The sequence below is a fragment of the Cynoglossus semilaevis genome, chromosome 12, assembly GCF_000523025.1.
Source record: "Cynoglossus semilaevis isolate Cse_v1.0 chromosome 12, Cse_v1.0, whole genome shotgun sequence".
NCBI lineage: Eukaryota > Metazoa > Chordata > Actinopteri > Pleuronectiformes > Cynoglossidae > Cynoglossus > Cynoglossus semilaevis.
The window spans coordinates 6,229,785-6,253,976 of NC_024318.1; the positions used below are offsets into that span (position 1 = coordinate 6,229,785).

The window sequence follows — 24,192 nt, forward strand, 5'->3', positions numbered from 1 at the left end:
TGAAATTTGAGCACATTCATGTCCAAATTTCTCACCAGCCTGAGCCAAACCAGAGTGACTCCTGTTAGTGAAGGGAAGCGCCATTTCACACAAAGACAAAGTCACTACATCCAGACCTTTGGAGCTTGTCAGCAGAGGCAGCAATGAGCTTGTGGACCTCTGGAGAACATTTCCAGCGGAGTCTCCGTGGTGCAGGCAACTCGCTCACGCTGGCGGCTCTGACCAGCTTTGATGGGCTGCCAATCCTGATGTTGATAAAAAAAAGAGGATTTATTAGCTAGTCACATTTATTTTTGTGTCAATAAATCACACACGCGCAGTCTTCTTACATGTACTTGAGGAGATACTCGGTGCACTGCACCAGGACAATTCCCTCAAACGGTGAGTGTTCGCACACCACCCCGCAGCTGCCGTCAGCTCCTATGACAAACTGACAAAAGTGCTGCTGACTTCAGATGTTTGGAAACCACCTCAGGGCTAAGTCATATCTACAGTATATATGCATGTATGATGTTTATACAAATCCAATGAAAAATATAAGTTGGTGAATGCTCACTGACCTGCATTGGCTTGTCGTACCAGCGGTTGCCGCTGTTTTTCGACAGTCCTCCTCCGTGCAGCATGTTCATGGCACGTACCGTGTCACTCAACTCAGGGCCGTGAACATCATCCAGACAGAGTAGACACAGACACCGTTCGATCATGTCCAGAGAGTCTCTGTTGGTCGACTCTGGAACATACACATTGATGTTTAGAGTGGACAATTCTAATACTCTTAAGAATTAGTTTAGTCCTGTGGTTCCTAATATTTTTCTGCAGCACCCCTGCCTGTTTTGTAGATAACTCTATTGGTGTGACCCCCACATTGACACTTTCACAGCGTTTGCTGCAAATCTTCACTGAACCTTATGTGAAACACTGTCATTCCTTCAAAACTGCAGTCTATTTAAATGTATTTGTCCTGTTGAACAGTTTCATAAGACTCTGAAGATTGTGAAGCGGTTTGGAGCCCCTGGAGGAGTAGGAGAGCTACTACAGAACAACTGAAAAAGAGGAGGGAAAACAAGACAAACTGGTAATTCTGAGCAGTACTATCATAAGCACCGTGAATAATAATAATAAGTCAGTTAGTTGCAACTTTTAACACTAAATATCAGAATATGACTGGCTTAATCCAATTTTTTGAAAATATTGATAATTTCTTGGTGTACCTCTCACCAGGACAGCACGAGACTCTGCCCACTCCGTCCGTCCATCTGCAGTGAGAACACCTATGGGTGGGAGGCGCTCTTCTTCACTCTCGGCCATCTTTACAATCTTTTGCAGCTGAGTCAACAGATCTCTTTCGTTCAGTCGACGGAAGTTGATCACCACGTCCAGCACAAAGAACTAGACACAGGTAAATATAAACACAGATCTCAATGGTGTCATTTGACTATGAATCAGTGCTGTGACCTGTTTTGGCAATGCTTTAAAAAAAAAAAAAAGGAAAATACCCCCCCACAATGCCATCTCCTGGACCATGACCACACTGGCACTTTTTTTTTTTTTAACTCACTTCAGACCATGACCACACTGGCACTTTTTTTTAACTCACTTCGTATTCTTTTACTTAATCAGAAACTGCTGTGGCACGCTGCCACGAGCAACAGACTGATTTGCCAGTGTCGCAAATGCTATAGAGATATAGTCAATAGAGAGGACTTGCCAGAAGGCCGCGCTGTTAATTACTGTCTTTCGGAGAAGTCAGCACTGTGTCTGCAGAGCCTGTTTGCTGTACCAACAGACACAGTGAGTGACACAGATGTATGGTCTAATTACCAGGCACAGTAGCAGAACTGATTGATGGTGAAAATGATGCGTAGGCTACATTTACTGTAGCTGTACCTTACACGGGGAAGCAAGTTTCTGCATAAACGGCAGACAACAGAGGCGTCTCTTTATAGTCAGAGCGATGACAGAGTAGGCGATGTTTGTGACTGTATAGACAGTAACTTTGAACTGATGCCACCTTTTTCTGACATACACACAGATAAGATCAAACCGTTTGTGTTTCCTCTCAAGGTACAGTAGATTCTTTACATTAAAAACTAAACCACCCTAATAGCAGGCAAGACCTGGATCTTCAACTTTTTCCTCATCCTTCAAAATCAATGGGAACGGTTGGTCTAATTAAAGGGCTGCAGGTGGAGAATGGTCTCATGTGAGTGACAGACTTCTTAGAGAAGCAGCAGCAAAGCACTGGACATTTGATAATTGTGAATGTATTATCCACCTTAAAGGAAACAAAAAAGAAAAAATCTTCAGGTTATATACTGAGGAGATTAGACTGAAGCCATTCATTAATGCATTTTTTTAAAAGATGTCACAGCCAGTTTTCTTTGTGTTTTTTTAACAAAATACCTAGATAAAATATCATTAGTCATTAAGCAAGTTGCAAGCCAAGGAAATGTCAGGAAAATTCAAATGGTCCTTTTATTCATCCATCAACTGTTTGGGAAAACTGTGTTACAAATTATCTAAATTGACGGAGTGCAGGATTTAAAATTAAAGGCAACTGAAAAAGGCCTGAAAGGGGAAATAACACGACAGTGATTGAAGATCAACTCTCAGTGGTGCACTGGGATAGTTTAACAGTCACCTTGCCCGCCCCCCGACCTCCTCACCCCCCGCTTTAGTAAACTTATAGAAACCTCTAAGGTCCACCTGGGGAGGTGTGTCAAACTCGGGCTCGGGGGCCAGATCTGGCCCGCAGTGTAATTATATTTGACTGGTTCGATCATGTCAAATGTGTACTAGAGTTGCCCCCCAGTACACACGGACTATATACTGGCAGGGTTGTCGTATTAGCAGATGTTCCTGGTTGTTGTAGCCTAGACTTTGACCTTTGGATGGACAGTGATAGCCCATCAAAACAGCTGGGTTGAATTTGGCTAATGACATGATTTTTTTTCTACCTCTAGCTACTATTGGTATTGTTAACATTGTAATTTATTATGAATATTTCTGACCTGGTTTTTACAAGCCACAATGATGTGTTCAGGCTCTGGCATCACACAGCTCTCCTGGGCCACCAGTGTGTCCCTCTGAGGTCCTGGTAGACGATAGGAAGTGAAGAGGCGATAATACTGCTCCATACACAGAGGGGTTCCAGCCAACTGGCCCCTGGCGTAGTCCACAGGCGTAGTCCACAGGCAGGGGACGTCTACACACACAAACAAACCCACACACACAAACACAAACACACACACACACACACACAAACACACACACACACACAAACACACACACACAGTGCTGTTACATAAAGTTTCATTCATACTTCAAGCATACATGCTGTGATTGTGCATTTACTCACGCATCAAGGATGGTTTTATACTCCAGAACCCCGGACAGTAGGTGTGCAGCAAACCTGGGTTAGAAGAGGAAATCTTTGCTTTGCTTTTCATTTTAAATAAAACCATAAACATGGAACTGTTTGGTCAAACTCCATGCTTCATTGTCTGAATGTGGTTTCATTTGTATTTATTTGGCAAATGTGAGTAACCTATCAGCATTAGTCCTGATGTGACTCCTGGTAAAGGACGCAAATCAATACTATGTGAACGAAACCAAAGCTATTACTGGTCACTGACCCCTGCCACAGTCCAACCTCTGTGGATGGTCAGTGTAATGACCCTATTTGGAAACCTGTGTTCAATCAGAGCCTTTATCTTACTAGTTTATACTTTACAGTAATTTATACAGGACACCAGTATATTTTCGTGTTTCATGTGACTAATTTTTTCTTTTATTATCTACCTTAAAGAATCGATGGGAGCCCTGAAGTTCTGCTGGGGGAAGACCATGACTGGACTGGAGTTGACGGGCAGAGCCAGTCTGTTGTTCAGGTACATGTCATTCAGCCAGTAATCGTACACCTGACAGAGAGATACATACACAAAGATGACACTGTTCTGGGACATAATCTGCAGCTCCACTTAAAGACGTGATTCCTAAAATACTATTAACACAGAGCAAGGATTTTTTTTTTTAAAGCAGAAAAATATTTCATAAAAATTACAAAAGAAAGGTCAACATTATTAAAAAATGAATTAAACATAATCCTTGACAAAGAATTAAATAAACTAATTTAACTTGAATTCAACTGAAATGTACGAAAAAAAGTCATTTCTATTTAATAATAATAATAATATGACAAAAGCAAACAACATCCAAATGCTGCGTTGCTACACATTTCTGTAGAAGGTATTTTTAAAAAGTCAGTGTTTGGCCCTTGGCCTGTGCTGCGATGTTTACCAGAACTCCTAATGTGAAAGACTGTGTGGATTAATCACCCTTCAGCTTCATTCTGACGTTTAGTGTTAAAAGTCAAAAAATAACCGACGTGAGTTATTATCCACGGTGCTTATAATAGAACTGCTCAGAATTACCCAGTTTGTCTTGTTTTCCCTCCTTTCTGCAAGTTTGCGCTGTAGTAGCTCCCCTACTCCTCCAGGGGCTCCAAACTGCTTCACGACCTTCTGCGTCTTATGAAACTGTTCTTCTGTGAGCAGATGCTTCATGCATCTCAGATATGTGTCCAGCGTATCTTTGAGGGCCGGGAGCGGCAGCTTTGGCAGACCCTAAAGAGAATGATTCAAATACTAAATTGTTATTTTAACAAATGATGGTACATTTTATTATTAGCAACAAATGTTCGACTTTTGAATTCTTTATGGGCATAAACATTACCATGATGGTACATGGGCTCAGGCCTACTAATCACCTGACTGATCCCTCGATAAAGATTGTAAACAACGTTAGGAAGATAAATATCAAGTTTGTCTTCTTAACATTACAGGAAACTTGGGTCAAAGGTCATGTAAAATGGACCAAAAGGCTTCTATAAAGTGTTGTTCTAAGGTCTGATTTTGGCGAGCTGAGATCATATACCATAGAAAAAATCACACTCACATTTTTGTGTGGCTTAATTTGTTCATGCAAAAATAATAACAGTAATAAAAAGAAATTTAACTTGCAAAATGATGGCAATTCGTATCTCAGTGTCAGAACAGAGGGATGTGACGGGTCGTGGAGAAAATGATTCACAACAGGTTCAGGGAGAATTTTAAAGGTATCAAATGTTTACGTGTTTCTTCGTGCATGTCTTAATGTGTAGAAACACATAAAAAGGAAAATCTTACCTAAATGAATTACATATATCACAACAGTGTACAACAACATATACTATCTTTTGTGAAAAGTAGCTGTGTACATAGCACATTTAAAATTTATTATTTAAATTGTAAACACACATACACTCAATGAATGACAGTTTTAATAATTTATGCGAATAATGGAGGCTGTAGTAAAATCCAGAACATATGACTTAGACATAGAGAGTATTTACATCATCAAGCCCTGCTTCTTTGGAGGACTGTGGCTCCAGGACCGGCATGTTGTCAGTGTGGAGGTGTGAAGTCAGACAGGTTGATTCATGAGCCAGACTCTGTTCACAGACAGAAGAAAATCCCGTCTCTGCAGCGAAACATTCAACACCGACAATCTGAGTAGCTTCTAGTAACGACTGCACACTTTTACCACATGCATGTTGGAGCAACTATCACATCCACCAGTGTCCACCCCACCACCTTTATTCTAATACAGTCCTAAGCCCAGTTAGATGCAAAGCATGGAAAAATGTTTCGCTCACCAGTCAGTAGAAGGAGACGCTCCCACAGATCCTTAAGAAGAAAGTTGAGATTTTTCCATTATTACTGGATTTACTTACATCCTAGAATTTCTTCTTTTTTTTTTTTTTTACTTTGGTCCTTTTATTGTTTGGATCATATTTCAATCCCTCTGCGTAGCTCGACTTCCTCAAAGGCTGAGGCAGAGATGCTGAGAAGGTACCTCAGCCTCCTGGCTCCCAGGCTCCTCCCAGAACTCCTGCCATTCGTCGAGAACTTTATTTGACTCTCCACATCCTCACCCCACCTTGGTTAGATGATGACTGAACGCCCGTGGAGCTCACACGCTGAGCTGAGGAGTAATTATGGACATTTTTTTTTACCCCTCCTTCTTCTTTGGAGAAATCTAGACACACATTTCCTCGCAGATCTGACTGATCCTTCTTTTTGTACATACGGAATGCGGACGCCTGTAGTTTTTAGATCTCAGCACAAATGCAGTGTGATTTCTTTTTTTTTTTCATTCTTAATTTAACAGAATCCCGTCTTTTAATAATCGCACATACTCTATTTCTCTGCTACTCATTAGTAGAATCCAGGTATTTAGATTTATATGACTCAATTTTAATGTTTACTAATTTACAAGGCAAAATATTTTATATATTAGCTACATATTTTAATATTTTATTACATTTTACACACCATCGTAATATTTGTTTTTCCTTTTAATTGAGGCCTTTAAAAATACCAGTAACAGTAAATAATAAATAAATTCCATAAATAACACCAGTCAGATAATAGCCTTTGGGTTTAATTATGTACATAAATATACATGTATGTACAGTCTCAGAACATACATTGAGGCTTTGCATTCCAGGACTACATCATCCAAATAAATAAATTAAATCAATAAAATAAAATAAAATATACACACAGCACAGACACAGATTTTTTCCATCAGACTTTTCCCTGTTTTTCCCAAAACTTAACACGCAGTTTTGCATATCGTGGTTTTTAGCAACACAACTCCGAAGACACACAGGTCAGAGCCAAAGACATTATTACAGCGTCACCTTCTGTCAAAAACAGTACATTTACACACAGTCCCTGAATATGAGTTGGTTTCTGATACGGTGGTAAATACTGGTGATGCCTGGACGGATACTTAGACAATACACTCACTTTGGTTGACACACACTCACACACACACACACACAATCACACACACACACAAGACGAGCGCTTTTTCTGCTGCCTGAAAGCTTGAAGCCAAATGGTTTGACACCCCCCTCCGCAGGGACTGTCACCAGCTACCGTAAATAAATGATGCTACACAATGAAAACCGTGTTATGTGAGACAGTCAGGATGCACACAAACCTACATGGCACTTTGATAGTTTAACACTGGGTTAAAAAAACAACTCTTTTACGCGTACTCTGCGCCGGAGGAATCCTCTTCTGAGGGCGACCGCTGCGCAAACGTGTTGATGCCGTTGTCGTCGATTGTTGTGCACAGTCCCTTCCTCTTCTTCTCTCGCTCTTCCATCTTAATCGTATCGTACAGTCCTGTTGGACCGTCTTCCAGAAGCATGTTTCTCTCTGAGAACGAAGGTTTCATCTTGGTTACATTACTCAGGAGAAGGAGCGCTGGCGCGTAAAGCACATTGGCGAGGCCCATGCCCAAGTTGAGCTGAACGAAGCCCAGGTCGTGAACTATCTGTCCGGCCACCACAGGCCCTAGCGCGTAGGCCAAGCAGTAGGAGATGTCTGCGATGGCGTACACGCTGCCGTACACGGACACGTGTCGCACATCCACCAGGAAACCCAGTGTGGGCAGGAGCGCCGTGTCCACGAAGGCGATGCCGAAGCAGATTCCGCACAGCGGGATCATGAGCTGGCCAAAGTTCTTACAGGCGGGCACCGTGCAGGAGCTGGCGCCTATGAACACCATACCTATGGCGCCGTAAAACCACTGCAGTTGCGGGTACTTCTCTGCTAGTTTGACGGTGAGGTACACACCCAGCACGTGTGGGAAGAAGGAGGGGAACCAGGTCATGCCGATCTCCCACTCACTGGCATGCATGGTGTCCTCCATCCAGTTGGCAATCGTGGGCTCGAGGAAGGCCAGAGGGATGTTGCAGATGGTCAGAGCACCGGCCACTACGGCTATGTAAGGGTCAAGCATCAGTTTGTAGATGGGGGTTCCTACCGGCATGTTCTCCCTCTCCCGCTGAGAGAACGGTTTGAGCACAACCAGACACAGAACTCCGTCTATTAGACACACCAAGGCCAGGATCAGGAAAGGAATAGACTTCCCTGCGAACTGGAAGAGAATCCCTCCGAATGGGGGCGCCGCGAGACTTCCAAAAGAAATGAAGGCCAGGGCGATGCCCAGGGCTTTGCTCCTCTCTTTCTCCTCTGTGTATCTGTCTGCGATCAGGGCGATCCCTGAAGTGTCCGCGAACGCCGAGCCCACTCCCTGCACGCTGCGCGCCAGGAACAGGGACGCATAGTTCTCAGCGAAGGCAAAGGTGACAGTGGACAGGAACATGATGCTGAGCCCTATGAAGAGCGGGATCTCATACCCGACCCTGTCTATGAAGGTTCCACTGAGGGGGTTAATCAGGAGCTGCACGATGGCTTTGGAGGCGAAAAGAACTCCTATCTGCAGGTCGAAGTTCTCCTTTGCGCTTTTGTGGATGGTGGAGTTGGTAAAGTTCTGGTTCACGGGATTGTCGAGGGCTTGGTCCGCTGCCCTCTGGAGCCCCTCTAGATAAGCGGGTATAATTGGCACAATCACCATATAAAGCATGTTGTCTAACAAAAGCACCACGCAGACTATCACCAGGATAATCCGTTTCTGGCGCACTGGGTCTTGGATCACGTTGCCCAGTTGTTTAGTTCTTTCACTCATTCGGGACAGTTTGGCGGCGGCGGATTGGGCCAAACTGGTGCCCTGCTCTTCTTTGGTCTCCTCCGGCTCCATGATTATTTCCGTCCCTGGCTCAGGTCTTGTTAATCAGATGTAAAAATCGTCTTCCTCCCGATGATGTTCCTACAGATTTACGCACGACAGGCGCATCTGTCCAGTGTGTTTCCGTTTCTTCTCCGGCGCCGGGAGCCTCACTGATGAACTAGATAACTTTTTTCCTCTTTTACCTCCTCGCGGTCCCTCGCGTCCTCCGTCATCGCAGGCGCATGTCCACATTCGTGACTTGAAGCCGTTTTGTTCCCGTCATCCCAAGTTGCTTCAGAGTCTTTCTCGGGCTTTGTATTCACCTCAACCTTCACAGTGCCGGCTTCCGAGGAGCGAACTCTCTGCCTTAGTCCGTGTTCTGCGCCCCCGTCGATGGTTGAAAGAGANGGTCCCACCACTCTCCAACAGATCTTTTATGCTAATTAAACACAAACCCCCGACGGAATACTGCAGTCCAGGCAGTTCTGTCAAAGCAATTTTAATAATTGTTCTGTTTTAACTTAGTAATCTTTATCCATTTTAAGTCACAAAGTAGCAAGAAATAAAAAACTGCAGAAGATAAACGAATCGAATGTGCGATTATTTAGGAATGCACACGGTTTTGTGACTTGTTTGTGAATTTATTTAACCTTTATGGTACGGCTATTCCTAACATGTAATCAGAATCTAATCTGACCCGAATCCTAATTTCAAACTAAACGTTGCGACTCAAAATGCACGCGCATCAGAATCACAGTAGAAAAAAATGAATCGTTTGAATGTATTAACAGTTGCAGCACCACATTCTCCAAGACGCTCCTCTAAGGAAAAAAATAAAAGTCTTGGTAGTTTACTGACAACTTCAGTAACAGCTGTGCCGCGCCATCTGCTGGAGCCAAAAAGTATCTGCAGCCGTCAGAGTCTGGAGAACAATCTCACTAATGGAGCCACATAATTCAATTTTAAGAGATCAGTCATCTTGTTTAAGTAATTATCTCAAATGAGTTGGGACGTTTGTGTTCGACCTCTTTCTCTCTATCTGGATATTTATGCTGCACAAAATCCTCAGTGCTACTGTCAGATTTTCTTTGCTTTTCTTTGCTGCCGGACTATTCGACTTGGAGTAAAGCGATGCTCGAGACTGTAACTCCACAAAGAGCGATGCTGACATCTAGTGGGCTAATGTTTGATTTAAGATCTCATAGTAAAAGTAAAAGAGAATGTTTGATTTAAGATCTCATAGTAAACGTACAGACTGATTTTTCTTTTTTGTATTTTTGTTGCAGAAATAAGGCAGGTAGCCATTAATTGTAGGAGGTTATTCGTAGTGTGAGTCAATTATTTATTTGGTCAAGGTCAAGGTTTGGTCAAGGTCAAGGTTTGCACATTCAATTCATAAACTTGTATCAATAAGGTTTATATCAACGTGGTAAAAAATATAATTATATTTATATATGTAATTATGTGTGTTAAAGACACGCTAAACATTTTTTAAACAGCTGTCCGTCAAAAAAAAATCAGGTGTTCTGATCATATTCTTCCAGTAGAGGTCAGCATTGCCTCATTTCCTCATACATTCCCTGGCTCAAGCTCGCCTTAGGATTTTTGTGTCGACGTACATTGAATGGCAGCAACTTTCCCTTTCATTGTACAACAAAAAAAAAAAAAAGCTTAAATTTGAACAATGAAGTTTGAAGTTTGTTTGGTAGTCAAACACATTTATTTATTTGGAATAAACTAATCTGAAAAACAATGATAATTTAAAAAAAGTATAATTTACTACTTTAGAAACTTCACTGTAAAACAGCTGTAACAGCTTAATGCAGCCAAGTATGTTGTCTGCTGTGTGGGAAACAAATGAGATTAAAGTAGGGTTCAATCCAGGGTAAAATGTTAGGAATTTAACCAGTAGCAGCTCAAAGTTTTATTTTTAGACAAAAATGTGGTGTCACGTTGGTGAAAGCTCAGCTCAGAGTGTGTCGTACAGGCTACAGTTAGCACTACACTGCTGAGTTAAAAGAATGACTTTTGTTGCTGTTGTGTTTTCAATGATTCTGATTCTATTTTACGATCGCGAGAAACTAAGAAAAAGCTCCATGAACATCCATCACGGCTGGTCGTCCAGTTATTGATGAGTGACGGTTGTAACTACATCCCAGTGCACATTAGCCAAATCAACACAGGCTGAAAATGAGAGAAAACTGAGCCTAGGGGAAGTCATTAGTTACAAATGTGTCAAGAGAACTTCGTCATAGAGCTTATACGTCTGTAGCACCGCAGCTGAAGTCCTGCAGCTAACTTCGTCATAGAGCTTATACGTCTGTGTACACTATGGTAAAGGTTTATAATGTAGCACCGCAGCTGAAGTCCTGCTGCAGTAGTGACAGACATTTTTTTCAAAGTAAATCCGTCCTTCACGAGTCTACACGAGCTCACATGGTTCACATTCCAGCTGTGATCTACAGAGTCAGGGGAAATACCAGTGTCCTTTTTTTCTGAAATTAAACGGTACAAATATTTCTGCATTACTGCAAGGCAATCTACACAGAATCACAGGATCAGAGTTCTCAGAGTTTTTTTTTTTTTTAAGAGGGGGTATGTGAGGAGGAGAGCAGCAGAAGAAGAGAGAAAGAACTACAGTAATATAACTGTAGTGATGAACACTGTTATCTGTAACAATCATCTGTAATTGTGGTCTTTGTGACTGAATGGAATAGATTACAATATTTTATAGTCAAAATTCCCAAAACACATTGTACTTCGGGGTAGTGATGTGAAAATACAAATAAAATAAAAATAAATCAAATATTTGATTGAAAATTCATTAACAAAACAAAGACGTGAACCACAATAAATCAGATGGCAACGTCTGTTGAGTTTGTTTAACACTTTTCAGGTGTCTAAAATTCTGCCAGAGACAGCGGTTCCTCGACCTCTAGTGGGTCCATAGAGGTACTGCAAAGGTTGTAAATAAAAAAAAACAACACATTATTGTTAGTTATTAACAATTTCCCCCAAATTCAAATGAAAGCAATACGTTGCAATGAATGAAAAACCTGAAACATTTTGAAGACCTTCTGTTGTTGATACAATTTTTCACTGAATGTTTCTTGATTGCACTTTAATTCAGTTGTGGTGTATTTAAGTTGTGTACCTTGTAGTACTGAACAGTAACTGTGGTGTGTGTAAGTCATGGTGTCATTAGTGCCACGTACTGTACAGTGGTGAATTGAAAAAAAAAAGACATTTTCAAATAGCAGTGACGCACAGATGCGTTTTAATCCAGATTAAAGTCGAGCTGTAATCCCATGAAAAGGAAAAAGACAGTTGCTTTGAAGCAAATGTTTCCCGGAGCAGATTATGATTGTGTTTCTGATTCTTATCCCAGCGTGGAGCGGGTGTGTCAGCATTGATCTCGTCATTTGTTTTGCGTCAATCACATCTTCTCAACAGTGTGAGTGACCAGGGTCAGTGTGCTGATTGGAGAACAGCTGTGTTCAGCCAGACCCCTGATTGTCCTGAGGCTGCTCCACAAGCCTCTCTCTGTGTGTGTTATTTGCACGTCAGGGGACATTCTCTTTGTCTTTGTGTGGACTTCAGTTTCCTACAGGGAGAGGGTGTATATTTATGTTTCCAAATTTAATTTGGAGTGTGTGTGTGTGTGGCATCAGTATTGCACATCTCCAAGAAAAAAAAAAACACAAGTGTGATTAACCTGAGGCAGCAGACTGACTTTGAGTCCTTTTTTTTTTTAAAGACCATTAAAATGTTCATATCAAAGTGAGACATGGGGGACGTGACATTTTCTTTCTCTCCCGTTCTATTTGTGTCACAGCCCTCATCTCCTCTGGATTCATCCTTGTTCAGGTTCTGTGGTGATGTTGTTGCTGTTCCCTCTGAATTTTTTATTTTTTTTTTAAACTTCTTGGTTTAGCACTGAAGAAAAGACACTATTTCTTCAAATGTTAGTCCAATATGCTTCAATATATTTTAAAACATATACATGATATATGTAGTATATCATATGTATAATATATTTACAACAGTTACATTTGGACTTAGCAAAAGTACTTGTTTATTTTACGGGTGATGACAGAAAAATCTCATTTTTATTGTACTTATTGTAATTTTACTCTATGTCCAGGGACATTTTTTCTTTTAAATTTAAATTATTACGGTCATAATATTTGCTCTTTTTTTTTCATTAGCTCTTTTCTTACTTCGCATTAAAACTAACTCTTGTGTGTTTTCCTGCAGATGGTTGAATGAAGTGGAACTGCACTGATGAGGACACCATCCCCTGCACGTGTGTGAATACTACAGCGTCATCACAGCTCCACAGACTGACGGCTGATGACAACCGGCCTGCTCAGATACCTGACAGTGAGTACAAGCCTCTATGATCTTTTTAATTAGACCGAGACGAGCCAAGAACAACAGGGTAACAAGTACCTGGAAACCTGTTACACTGTTAGGTTGGTTTATTTACTTTTAAACTCTGGAACGTACTGTACTGTGCAGTACAGACCTAATGTTGTCAAAGACAGGAGGTCAAAGGTCACATGGTCAAATCATGGTCAACACACTTTCTGGTTCTTTATTAGTTTTTCAACATTGACAGTCTAACAGGTTAAGTACTGTGCAGGAAACAAACATTTAAATCAAATAAAAAATTAAAAATATTAATGGCAAATAAATAGACAGAGAATTCAACACACTGTAAAAGACAAAATACAGGAATTAAGATTTTTTTTGTGATTTCTTTAGAGCAATTTAAACATGTTTATACTTATTTAAAAATAAAATTGTACTGTATATAATTTCAAACCTAAAACCATCTCCATTCCATTATCAAAAATGTCCATTATGTCTTTTCAATTTCACAAATCTTTTTTTTCAATTTTGGGGTCGCAACCCCATGTGGGATCATCTGGAATTCTAATGGTGTCGCCTGAAATGTCTAGTAACTGATCACATTTCCTTTTTTTATCAATTCCTTCCATTATGTCTTTTCAATTTCACAAATCCTTTTTTTCAACTTACAACACACACACACACACACACACACACACACACACTCACATATATTTTGTATTTGCAACACAGTACAATAAATATGATCAAAAAACGAATTCTTGAAAACAAAAGTTCAGGAACCTCCGTCATAAACATAATAACTGATCTGTGCTGATTCTTGTCCTTCTCATTATTCGTGTACTTTTTTCTGTGCCTTATTAAATGTATAGTTTTAAGTCAGTAGAACGTGTGTCCAGTGAAGTAAATGTTAGCGATGAACCGTTTTATAGAGAAATGAGTCTGAATTAAATGTTTGCTCGTGTCAACGTCCACTTGAAAAACATTTTTAAATTTGTCTCTCAGGCATGAGATTAAAAAGATTCTGTAAACTCGTCATTAGAAGTGACTCGTGCGACAGGCCACACTTCTCTCTCGATTTCGTCCGTTAATCAGGAGGTGAGAAGCCTGTCGTCTTGTTCTGCAGCTGACCACTAATCTGTAACCTGTGGTTGGTGTTGATGAATGCTCCCCTTGTTTGGTGGATTAGGGCTGGACACTGCTGCTGCTGGAGGCCTAGAATGTTCCCGTATTGGTTTATAGGTCCTGACGTTGTTGACTAAAAATATTTAAGGACATATATAACTGGATGGTTTTTAGTGAAGGAAGTCTTTGAACGATGGGAATCTTACATATATTTGCTTTTTGTGAAAGTGTTACTGAGTGTTTCTGAGTTGTCATGTTATTATTTATATTTTGTATTTAACACCTTAGCAGTGTATAATATACATTCACCTTTTTGTGCCTCTGTTTTAAGACAGTACCCTTAAAAATGTTTAATCTGGCGCTGTTTCTCCCTTGTGCTATCTTATTCTAATTCAGATTTTCAGCATTAAATCCAAAAGATATTTGATTCACACACACCTGTCCAGAGGGTTGGTAGACTAGTAGAGTCTTAAGAATGCAGGAAAACTACAATACTTCAATCCAATTCTATTCTAGAAACATTAGAAAATCTAAAAAACATTTTCAGAAACGCGCAGCAAGTTTTGGTATCAGGGCAGAGTATAAAGGACCGTCCTCCAAAGGTTTGGTTAATTTTACTGTTACTTTGGAGAAATTTCTGCTGAATGTGCATGACCTTTGAGTCAAATTATACCACGAACTAAAGCGCTACCGTGATGTACATAACAGAATGGTCTTAGGGTTTAAAAATCTTTGTGGTTCTATACGGTCTGCTCTAAGTCAATGGAACGTCCTCAAACTGGAAGAGTCAAAGAGGGAGAGGAAATAGATGTGTTCTACAGGTCAAAGGTGAAGAGGTGGTCAGTGGTCACATGTGGACTATATATAGAGTATACTGTAAGAGAAGGTAGCATTGATGCTAAGGCTGCTCCAGTCACAATGCCATTTATCAGGAATGTAAATAAATTGACTTTTCCATCAGGACAGGATCTCTTCAGCCTTTGACTGATTGTTGACCAGATGTTACAATGTCTGGGGCAAAGATCACGGAGGTCTTTTTTATGGCCTCACATGACTAAAACTCACTGTAGTGCCTTCATCTTGCTGATTATTAAAAAGTTTGCATTTTAAGGAACTGTACCAACTCGTCTGAACATCAGGCTTGTATTTCAGTTCTAAACAACGTCTGTGAACTGCCGCCAATTTATCATAACGTTCATCATCTGATATTAATTTGAGGAAAAAAACTAAATTAATTTTATTCCGATTGGGAGAAACCATGCCTTTCGTAACGTTTCACGTCCACTGTTGTGGACTTTTTGCTGGGATTTAACATGAACGGGACAGATACAGTTCATAGTCACTTTTTGTTTATGTCAGTCTGCACAACACAGCATAGGAACAGTGTGACTCCAGAGACAAATGTTTGATCAGGACAAGAGCCACCACTGTGCACGAGACACCACAAACACACACACACACACACAAATACAAACAGAGATCATTTGGTACCTGTGAGAAACCACTGAGAACGTGTTGTGTGTGTTTTCTTTGCATGCTTAGTTTATTTGGACTTGTTCTCTATTTGCGGCGCTTCGATCTTTTCTCCCGTGAGCAGCTGCCAGATGCCGCCCCTGTAGTTCTCATTTCCCAGCACGTATAGGAAAACGTCCAGGGTCGGGGCCGTCTTGGCCATGATGGGAGCCATCTGCAGGGGCAGGTGCAGCAGCAGCAGTGTCAGTGTTGAAAAGACATTTGTTAAAAATAGTGGCGCAAACTGAAGGGTGGCCCTTACCATTCTGAGCTTAGGAGAGACCAGGGCGGCGTTCTCTACAATGGCGTAGAAGGACACGAGTGCGTAGGGGCCCCAGCACATCAGCAGCGTCTTAAGAGGAGCGTTAGTGTTGAACTGAAGAAGGAGGAGTAGAAGGAGTTAAGAAGGAGGGATTAGTGAGGAAAAAAGAGAAGTAGAGAAAGAAGGAGGTCAGAACACAAATGATTAGTGGCTGTTTAACCATACGGAGGCAAACATTCTTGTGTCATGAGATTCTTGGTCTTGACTTGAGGGAAATCACACGGCTGGCATAAAACATAAATGTTTGTGCGAGATTTCATATAAATAAATAACAACAATGTATAAAATGGTTATTGTGTGTCAGAGGGACAGAACCTTTAAGCTGTACCGTTTATCGTCACATCTGATCTGTGATCAGTCCCATTCTCTTCACTTTTCACACAGAGAAGAATTTTTTGATTTGTTTACAGCTTGCTGCTGACAAAGCAACGTCATATCGCGTTCTTCTTCTACCTGACATCCGGTAGTAAAACAAGCAGAATTTGTTTGCATTTGTTTGCATTATTTCATATAATTCTGTGACATGACTACAGTAATAAAAACTCTATACACTGCACTATCGACTATGCTCTGCAGATGTTGTGAAAAAACTCTATACACTGCACTATCGACTTCACTTAAAATACTTCTGCAGCTCTGCAGATGTTGTGGTGTTGAATGTTGCAGAGGCGTAGACAACATGTACTATTTGCGTTTTGTTCTTCTGACATATAAATCTTACTTTGACTGGCTGTTTCATTGGAGACCGTCATCATCAGGCCTCTGTTCATCGCATAATTGCGTATGTTGTGGTGTTTCCACTCCGCCGTCTTTGAAAGCTTGGCCGGGAAACTCAGATGAGCGTGAGTAATGATCTTACACAACATGTAGTGAGGAGACCCAGGCCCCTGTGGAAATCTGCCGCTCGGCTCAGCTGTCTCTTTATCCTCCTGACTCACTCACTTTGAAACCTCTGCTTTCTGCCTGTGGCACTGACCTACTGCAGTAGACCCTCTCTATATCACACTTCTTTCACTGCCTCAGTATATCGCCGATTTTTTTCTTTTAAATCCGATCTCGCAAAATTTTAGTCTTGGAACGCAACTACCGTGATAGGAGAGGGACCACTGTATATGATGTATGTCAGAGCCAGGAGGCATCCAGGCTCTGACATACGGTCCTAGTGACTGCTGGACTGAGGACCTTCTCTGCAAGCTTACCTTGGGGTTTCCAGTCTTCTTGAATTTCTCTCCAATAGCTTGGTAGGAGGACATGATGACAAACGACTGGATGGCCATGTTGAAGATGGTCATGGGGATCAAGTAGGACACATAGTTTCTGTGTGGAGAAAGGGAGGGAGAGAGAGAGAGAGATGACTCTAGGAATCATGGTGACCTTGGTTGTACGGATGACTTGGAGCATGGAGAAAACGAGCACCTGTCTCCCTTGCTGTAGTCCAGGGTGCAGCAGGTCCTCAGGGGCTCGTAGTCGTACTCTCCCCAGCCCAGAAGAGGCATGGCCGACCAGAAGGCAGAGAACATCCAGATGAATATGACCAGAGTGATAGCGCTGCTCCACTGCAGTTTGGTTCCTGACAATCAAAAAGACATGAGGGCTGAACAGTGGTGCAGTGGTTGAGGCTCTTGATAATCGGTTCGCTGGTTCATCCCTATTTTTTCTTTATACAATACACAGTACAGATTCTCAGTTCAAAAACCTCCAAAATATATTGATTCATTTCTCTGAATCCACTCTAGCTGTTTAATGTGGGTGTGAATGGTTGTTTGTCTCAACTCGTGGCTCTGGGATTGACTGGATAACTGTGAAACCTGCCCTCGCCTAATGACCGCTGAGATAGGTCGACCTACCACAGGTCGCTGCAGCCAGTTTGGTTAGAACACAAAGACGTCTTGGGTGGTTTTTTTTTTCAAAGAAACAGAGGGTGTGTGTGTGTGTGTTGTGTTTTTGTGTGTGCCTGGAAGGGGCAGGAAGGGGGGGGGGGTTGTTAACTTACTGGTGCAGTACTGGTGGTATCTGTCCCAGGCGATGGCTGCCACAAAGTGGATGCTGGCAAGAGCTGTGACGAATCCTTGGAAACCGTGAGTCTGACATCCGCTGGAGCCATAGGGCCAGTACCTGAAGACGGGAGGTTTTTTGTTTTGTTTTTTTAACATAGTAAAAGAATGTGAAACATACATGTCCTTCAGCTGCGTGCAGGTTCAAACATGTACGATGTAGACCTGGTAATAACAGGTTGAGTTTACCAATGTGTTCTCCGCATTTTAACATCGTCATAGTGATAAAGGTCAACAGTCGGCGGAGCGTGACAAACACAGGCAGTACATTTGATGGAAACCCAGTATAATCCCACTGGCAGCAGCATCTGTCATCCATTGATTACTTTGAAAATCCTCTGCTTCTCCACAAGCTTGGCCAACGCACTCACCTTTTCCCTCCCCCCGACTCACCCGTGCATGGATTTATTGCTCCACAGAGATTTGTGGTGTTTGTTCACCTCCAGCTCAGGTATAGCTCCTTTATTTGCACACACATTACAGAGGCTGTTATGAAAGAAAGCCCCCCACTGGTTACATCATTCACCTCTGATAGCTGGAGAAAGCAGCGACGGTGGCGTTCATGGAGATGCCAATGTCAGCCATGGCTAAGCTGAAGACCAGGAAATTGCTGGGGGTCCTCAGCTCCCGCACTTTGAGGAAAGCAACGATCGTCATGGCATTCAGACAGAAGCCCATCAGACCTTGGGATGAAACACAAGACAATTGAAACCGAGCAAGTGCTCACAGCGGACTGCACTGATGGAGGCAGCGCTCCCCGCGTCACATGCAGCAGGAAAAATAGTAAACACACTCCCGTGAGTCATCTTTAACACCACGAGGAAACTGGAGTTTCTTTCAAACGTGTGTGTGTGATAGAACCTGCAGACCATCCTGCACTCACTCCATCAGTGTCAGTGTCCACAGTTGCCCCAGCTCCCGGGTTAGGTCATTTTTGTGCACCACGGAGGGCAGCCCGGAGCATTTGTCACAATTTGAGTTCATAAAAGCATTAGAGAGAAAAAGGAGAAAAGCCACTCACCCTCCACCAGCAGAAACGAGCCAAAATAGAAGACTTCAAACTCGGTGAAGCCGTCCGGTAAAGGGTAAGACGAGACCATCCTGATGCCGATTCCACTCAACCAAAGTGCCGCTGGACCAGACTTTTCACTCCTCTCTGCCCTTTTCTACTCCGATCTGTCTCGGTGTGACGGAGGAGAGTGCTCTTTTAAAGGGACATTTCACGTGAAAAAGCATGCACTTTATTATGTAAAGCCTCCTTCGCCGTGTCGCCCCAATCCGCGCAGGAATGTCCTAATGAACATAACCACACCAACAGTAACCCTGATAATGCGCCGCAGTAGTAAAGCCCTTCTCAATTAGTTTGCCTGCACACAACAAGCCTTTGTATGTGGCTGCAGTGTGCGGCTGAGGATGCGGCGGCGGCTGCTGCTGCAGCTGAGTCCCCCCCGCTTCTCCTCCCTCCCCCTTCTCTCCCCACACCCACCCCGGTGCGCACTCACTGCAGGAAACGTGTCACTTTAAGGAGCAACAACAGGTGTCTGCACGGAGCTACATCCAGGGAGAGCTGCTCTCAGTGTCAGTGAGCAGAGCAGACAGGAGCGGCCACGATCTCACGGTTCAGACCTAATGGTTGAAACACTATTGTTTTATTATTGATCTGAATAATCTACGATACGACCTTTGATCTCAGAAGAACGTAACTGACTCCATTAACAACTGCCTCGTGTCGTCCTACAGGGAACATGTGTAGATAAACTATGGTAAAAACAGTAATACTGCATATCTGTCACCTCTTGGTTTCTGCTGATGCAGTCCATTCACTAAATCAATGACACCAAAGTGATAATGCTGAATGCACCACAAGGGGCGCAAGTGAGTTTTTTTTGTTTTAGATCTCTAAATATTGTCTTGTTTTACCCACGTGGTGAAAAATACTCTCCGGGATTTAATAAAACAAATCAGACCCCACGTTAGATCATTTAAAATTCTTTTGTGAATGAAATGTGATCATGTTGTGGTAAAATATTCTTTACTTCATCCTCCCTGTACATTCACCTAGGAGAGCTTATTGTAGACTATGGTCATTATTAGCACTGTAACTGCACAGTACATCATGAGACACCAAAACTCAAAAAGGTGTTTGTTAATTCACAGTTAGATAAAAAAGAAAGAAAGAAGATAAAACACTCAGGTTTAGATTAACTTTAGCTTCATAAGAATGTAATCCTGTGAACATCGTTCTATTCCATTCACTATAGTTCCACCTTCATCTTACACAGGGCACTTTTAAGTTTCAGTTGCAACATCATTCCCAGCTTTTCATGCCTTAAGGGCAGGAGGGGGGAAAAAGGCTGACATTGTGTGGCCGGGGTCTGTCTCAGTCTGTGGATTATAAGATCAGGATTCTTGTGAAATGTAGGTGAGAATGTATAAAAAAGCTGCATCATATGACAATGCAAAGAGTTAAGATTTAGTTGAATTTATCTGTGTTTAGGAGGAGTTGAAACTCCTAGGTAATTTAATACATTCATTTTTTTTAGATCCATAGAACTAAACAAGATCAATACACCTGAGTGGAAATATCCCCCTATGCTGTAGGTGTATGTAGAGAACCTGGAGCCTTGAATCCTGTTTTTGCCCACATCACTCTGTGCACCATCACAATGACGTTGCACACCCAACCAAATCCTCTCTTGCAGGTCGTACAATATTTAAAGAAAGCTTTATTTCCTCAGCAAATGAGATTAAGGACTTGCCGCCCTATGTGGAATGTATATGTTTCAACACAAAAGAACACGGTTGCTCAACAGCCAACGGCCGCAGCACCGACCTGCACGGTCCTAAAACCAAAAATACCCGTGACTCGGAGACATGTAATTTATTAATACATGTGTTTTGGTTGTTTTGACTGTTTCCCAAAATCGCAGTGACAAACTGAAATCCTTCTATTCAAATCAACAACAGCTGGATTAAATAGAGAGGGTGTGAAGGTGGGGGGAGGGGGGGTGTCTACTGTTGTCGTAGAAGTGTTATAATCTAAGATTTTCTTTTAAAAAATCCAAGTTAATCCTGTCTAACCACACTGTACATGTATTTATTCTGCCATTACTTCATCTTTATGAGAAGTGTAGGATGTAAAAAAACAACAACAAACAAAAGGTTTTTAAAGTTGCAGGAACAGACATTTTATCACAGGGCTGTGGTCTTTGTTCCATATCAAACACTGTCTCACAACCATAATGATTAGGTTAACCAGTGGGGAACATTTGTAATGTTAACACTACATGAAAGTGTCCTTTATCGCCCTGTAGGGGGGGCTATGATAGTGTTTTGAAATGCCCTGCTCTCTGTGTTGTTCGTCCAAGTTGTCTGCGGGTACAATCTTAACACGTGTCGTAGTGTCGTCATCAACCTCGAACACGTGACATTGTTATATTTGTTAATTAAATGTTGTTAACACAATCATCTGTATAAATGAAGCAGCGAAGAGGTTCGATGCTGAGACCCTTGGTTGCTACATTTAAATTACACTGTGACGACAGAGGCACCGTGTGGTCAGATTTAACATTGACCACTCAGATGAACAGCCGTGAAAGCTAAGAGAAAAAGGCCATAATAACAAATCTCAGTGGATTATGACCATTTAGGGAGTGATGACAAATTGGGACGGCTCTGCGCATCCAATCGGATCCCGGGATGCAGCACGCATCCAAACCAAACGACGCCAGTCTGTCACTAATCCTAGCACATCCGTCTTTCCTATCTCTGGAATCAAACCAGTCTGATCACTATGGGATGGCAGGGCGATGGGAACATCCATGAGAACAAAATCCCCGTAAATGAAAGTCCTTTTGCGCAAACTGGGCGCACGTATGCGTAAAAGCGTGCCAACATGCACCTCCTTCTGCTCGTGGGACTCTGCGCGGCCACAGGTGAAGCTGCAGTGAACACCTGTCCGTCACAGTGCAGCTGTTTTTACCACAACCTGAGTGATGGGTCCAAGGCCAGGTAAAAACAAAACAAACCCAAACACACCCGCAGGACTTTCATTTTTATTTCATCGTGGTTATGGTTTTACGCACAGACGCACTTTTCTTTTCTTTTCTTTTTTGCAGAAATGTCTTTTTCTCAGACACTGATTTTTCACTGATTGATTTTGATTGCTTTCACTGGATTACTTGTATTTATTATTATAGCTTTGTCTCTAATAGACACTTCCTGTCAGCGTATTTCTGTGTTTGTCCGATAATAGAAATACTTTTCCTACAAAATCACTGCAGATACCACAGTTATAAATATTTTAATCATTCAATGACATTTCATAATTTAACTACCCTCGATAATAATAATGAGAGTGAACATTCACTCGTGTCTTTCCACAGGAGTGTTATCTGCACCGACCCGGACATCTCTTCTGTGCCTGCCGGATTCCCCGTTGACACGTCGAAGCTGCGCATCGAAAAGACGTCCATCCAGCAGATACAGAGCGGGGCTTTCAACTACCTCTTCAGTCTGGAGTTCCTCTGGATGTCCTTCAACACCCTGTCCACCTTGAACCTGGACAGTTTCCGGGGGTTGTTCAACCTGGAAGAGCTACGTCTGGATGGGAACGCTCTCACTTCCTTTCCCTGGGAATCGATCATGGACATGCCCAGTCTTAGACTTCTCGATCTGCACAACAACCGGCTCACCTCTCTGCCCGCGGAGGCCACAGCTTACACCAAGAACCTGACGTACCTGGATCTCTCCAGCAACAACATGGTGACCCTGCCGGCTGAGGTGCTGGCCTCCTGGTTGACGGTGAAACCAGCACAGGGACCGGAGAGCTCCAAAATCATACTGGGTAAGTGTCATCCATACACCAGTCGATACATGTGTGAAGTTAATGCACAAATAAAAGTCTTATTTATCACAGACTTATTATTAGATTTACATTGAAATAAACAATTTGAAATAGATTATATAAAAATGTCTCCATCTATGACACATTAGGATATGTATATGAAACTTCTCTTGTAAATATAAGATGACACTTAAGATTTGACATTGCAAAAAATCTGTACGGAAATTTAACCTACTTTAATTTTTTTTTGTTAGCTTTGTTTTTAATGCTAGTCTCCAGTTTCCCACAGTCTCTTCTTCTCTGTTGTTTTCCTGTTTAACCAGTGAGTCAATCTGGAAGTTAGTTCCAATCTGACCCTTTGTAAAATTGCAGAGATTTAACATTTTACAGAAGGAAAACCACACTGTACCACCATACTGTACGTTATATCAGTGTTTATTCACTGCAGCCTGGAGGAATGAGGATCATTGATATATTTAACCTGATATTGTCTATATATTGGTTGTACAATTTTAGGATAAAATACAATTGAATTGTACAGAAATCACTTCAATCAATCATGATCATCATCACACTCCAAAGTTGGCTTCTGTGTTGAATCACTGCTTACACACAGAATAATGGACAGCTCTACAGCTCTGAGCCATGTGCTTGTTCTTCTGGTGGTGGACGTAGAAAAACAAACGCACCATGTTCCATCATCACTGCCGTAGACACGGTCACCCTGTAGGTTATGAATTAAATGTTAATCCTCTTACAGGATTACCAATCCTAACATCCACACCAGCCATCTGCTGGCTGGTCTGTCACAGCTGGACGCTGGCCTTTCCCCTGTAGACTCACGTGCAGCCTCATCCTCAGGTCTTCACGACAACCCCTGGGTGTGTGACTGCCGGCTCTACGACCTGGTCCAGTTTCAGAAGTCTCCCACGATCTCGTTGGCCTTCATAGACTCTCAGCTGCGATGTTCAGCTCCAGAGAGCGTGTCTGGAGTTTTGTTCAGTGACGCAGAGCCGCGGCGCTGTCAGCTGCCACGTATCCATACCGCCGTGGCACGAGTCCGGAGTGCTGTTGGAAACAACGTGCTGTTGCGTTGTGGTACCATCGGAGTTCCAATCCCAGATCTGACATGGCGCAGGGCGCAGGGACGGGTCCTGAATGGAACAAGTGAGTTTGACAGTCAAGTCCACATGTCTGCAGTGATATTAACATTAATAATAATTTTGATCATCTTTCCCTTCATCACAGTCCAGCAGGAAACCTCAAAGGAGGGAATCACCTGGTCCGTCCTCAGCGTTCCAGCTGTGTCCTATCGAGACTCTGGAAAGTAC

General features: G+C 42.2%; 4 protein-coding genes across 4 annotated transcripts in view; 1 reads left to right on the forward strand and 3 right to left on the reverse strand.

Moving 5' to 3' along the window:
• chata (choline O-acetyltransferase a) overlaps positions 1–5,857 on the reverse strand; it is a 7,255-nt gene extending 1,398 nt beyond the window's left edge. Inside the window, 11 exon segments of the mRNA XM_025060944.1 lie at positions 1–2; positions 4–39; positions 117–245; positions 330–430; positions 561–730; positions 1,212–1,389; positions 3,012–3,183; positions 3,344–3,412; positions 3,802–3,920; positions 4,434–4,625; positions 5,393–5,857. The exon segment at positions 1–2 is cut by the window's left edge and continues 79 nt beyond it. Of these exon segments, the coding sequence (XP_024916712.1) occupies positions 1–2; positions 4–39; positions 117–245; positions 330–430; positions 561–730; positions 1,212–1,389; positions 3,012–3,183; positions 3,344–3,412; positions 3,802–3,920; positions 4,434–4,625; positions 5,393–5,440 (1,216 nt within the window). The 5' untranslated portion in view covers positions 5,441–5,857.
• slc18a3a (solute carrier family 18 member 3a) lies at positions 5,854–9,026 on the reverse strand. Its single transcript, XM_008321754.3, has one exon. The coding sequence runs from the start codon at positions 8,656–8,658 to the stop codon at positions 7,099–7,101; it is 1,560 nt and encodes a 519-aa protein (XP_008319976.1). The 5' UTR covers positions 8,659–9,026; the 3' UTR covers positions 5,854–7,098.
• Positions 9,027–14,343: 5,317 nt separating this feature from the next.
• rgra (retinal G protein coupled receptor a) lies at positions 14,344–19,115 on the reverse strand. Its single transcript, XM_008321755.3, has 7 exons — positions 19,037–19,115; positions 18,542–18,698; positions 17,955–18,076; positions 17,378–17,531; positions 17,161–17,278; positions 15,902–16,015; positions 14,344–15,814 (listed from the first exon to the last, which is right to left on the reverse strand). Exons 1-7 carry the CDS (start codon positions 19,113–19,115, stop codon positions 15,671–15,673), a joined length of 888 nt encoding a protein of 295 aa, XP_008319977.1. The 3' UTR covers positions 14,344–15,670.
• A 2,328-nt stretch (positions 19,116–21,443) lies between these two features.
• lrit1a (leucine-rich repeat, immunoglobulin-like and transmembrane domains 1a) overlaps positions 21,444–24,192 on the forward strand; it is a 3,846-nt gene continuing 1,097 nt past the window's right edge. The window contains exons 1-4 of the mRNA XM_025061169.1: positions 21,444–22,026; positions 22,401–22,861; positions 23,723–24,028; positions 24,110–24,192. Of these exons, the coding sequence (XP_024916937.1) occupies positions 21,911–22,026; positions 22,401–22,861; positions 23,723–24,028; positions 24,110–24,192 (966 nt within the window). The 5' untranslated portion in view covers positions 21,444–21,910. The remainder of the gene's footprint in view (positions 22,027–22,400; positions 22,862–23,722; positions 24,029–24,109) is intronic.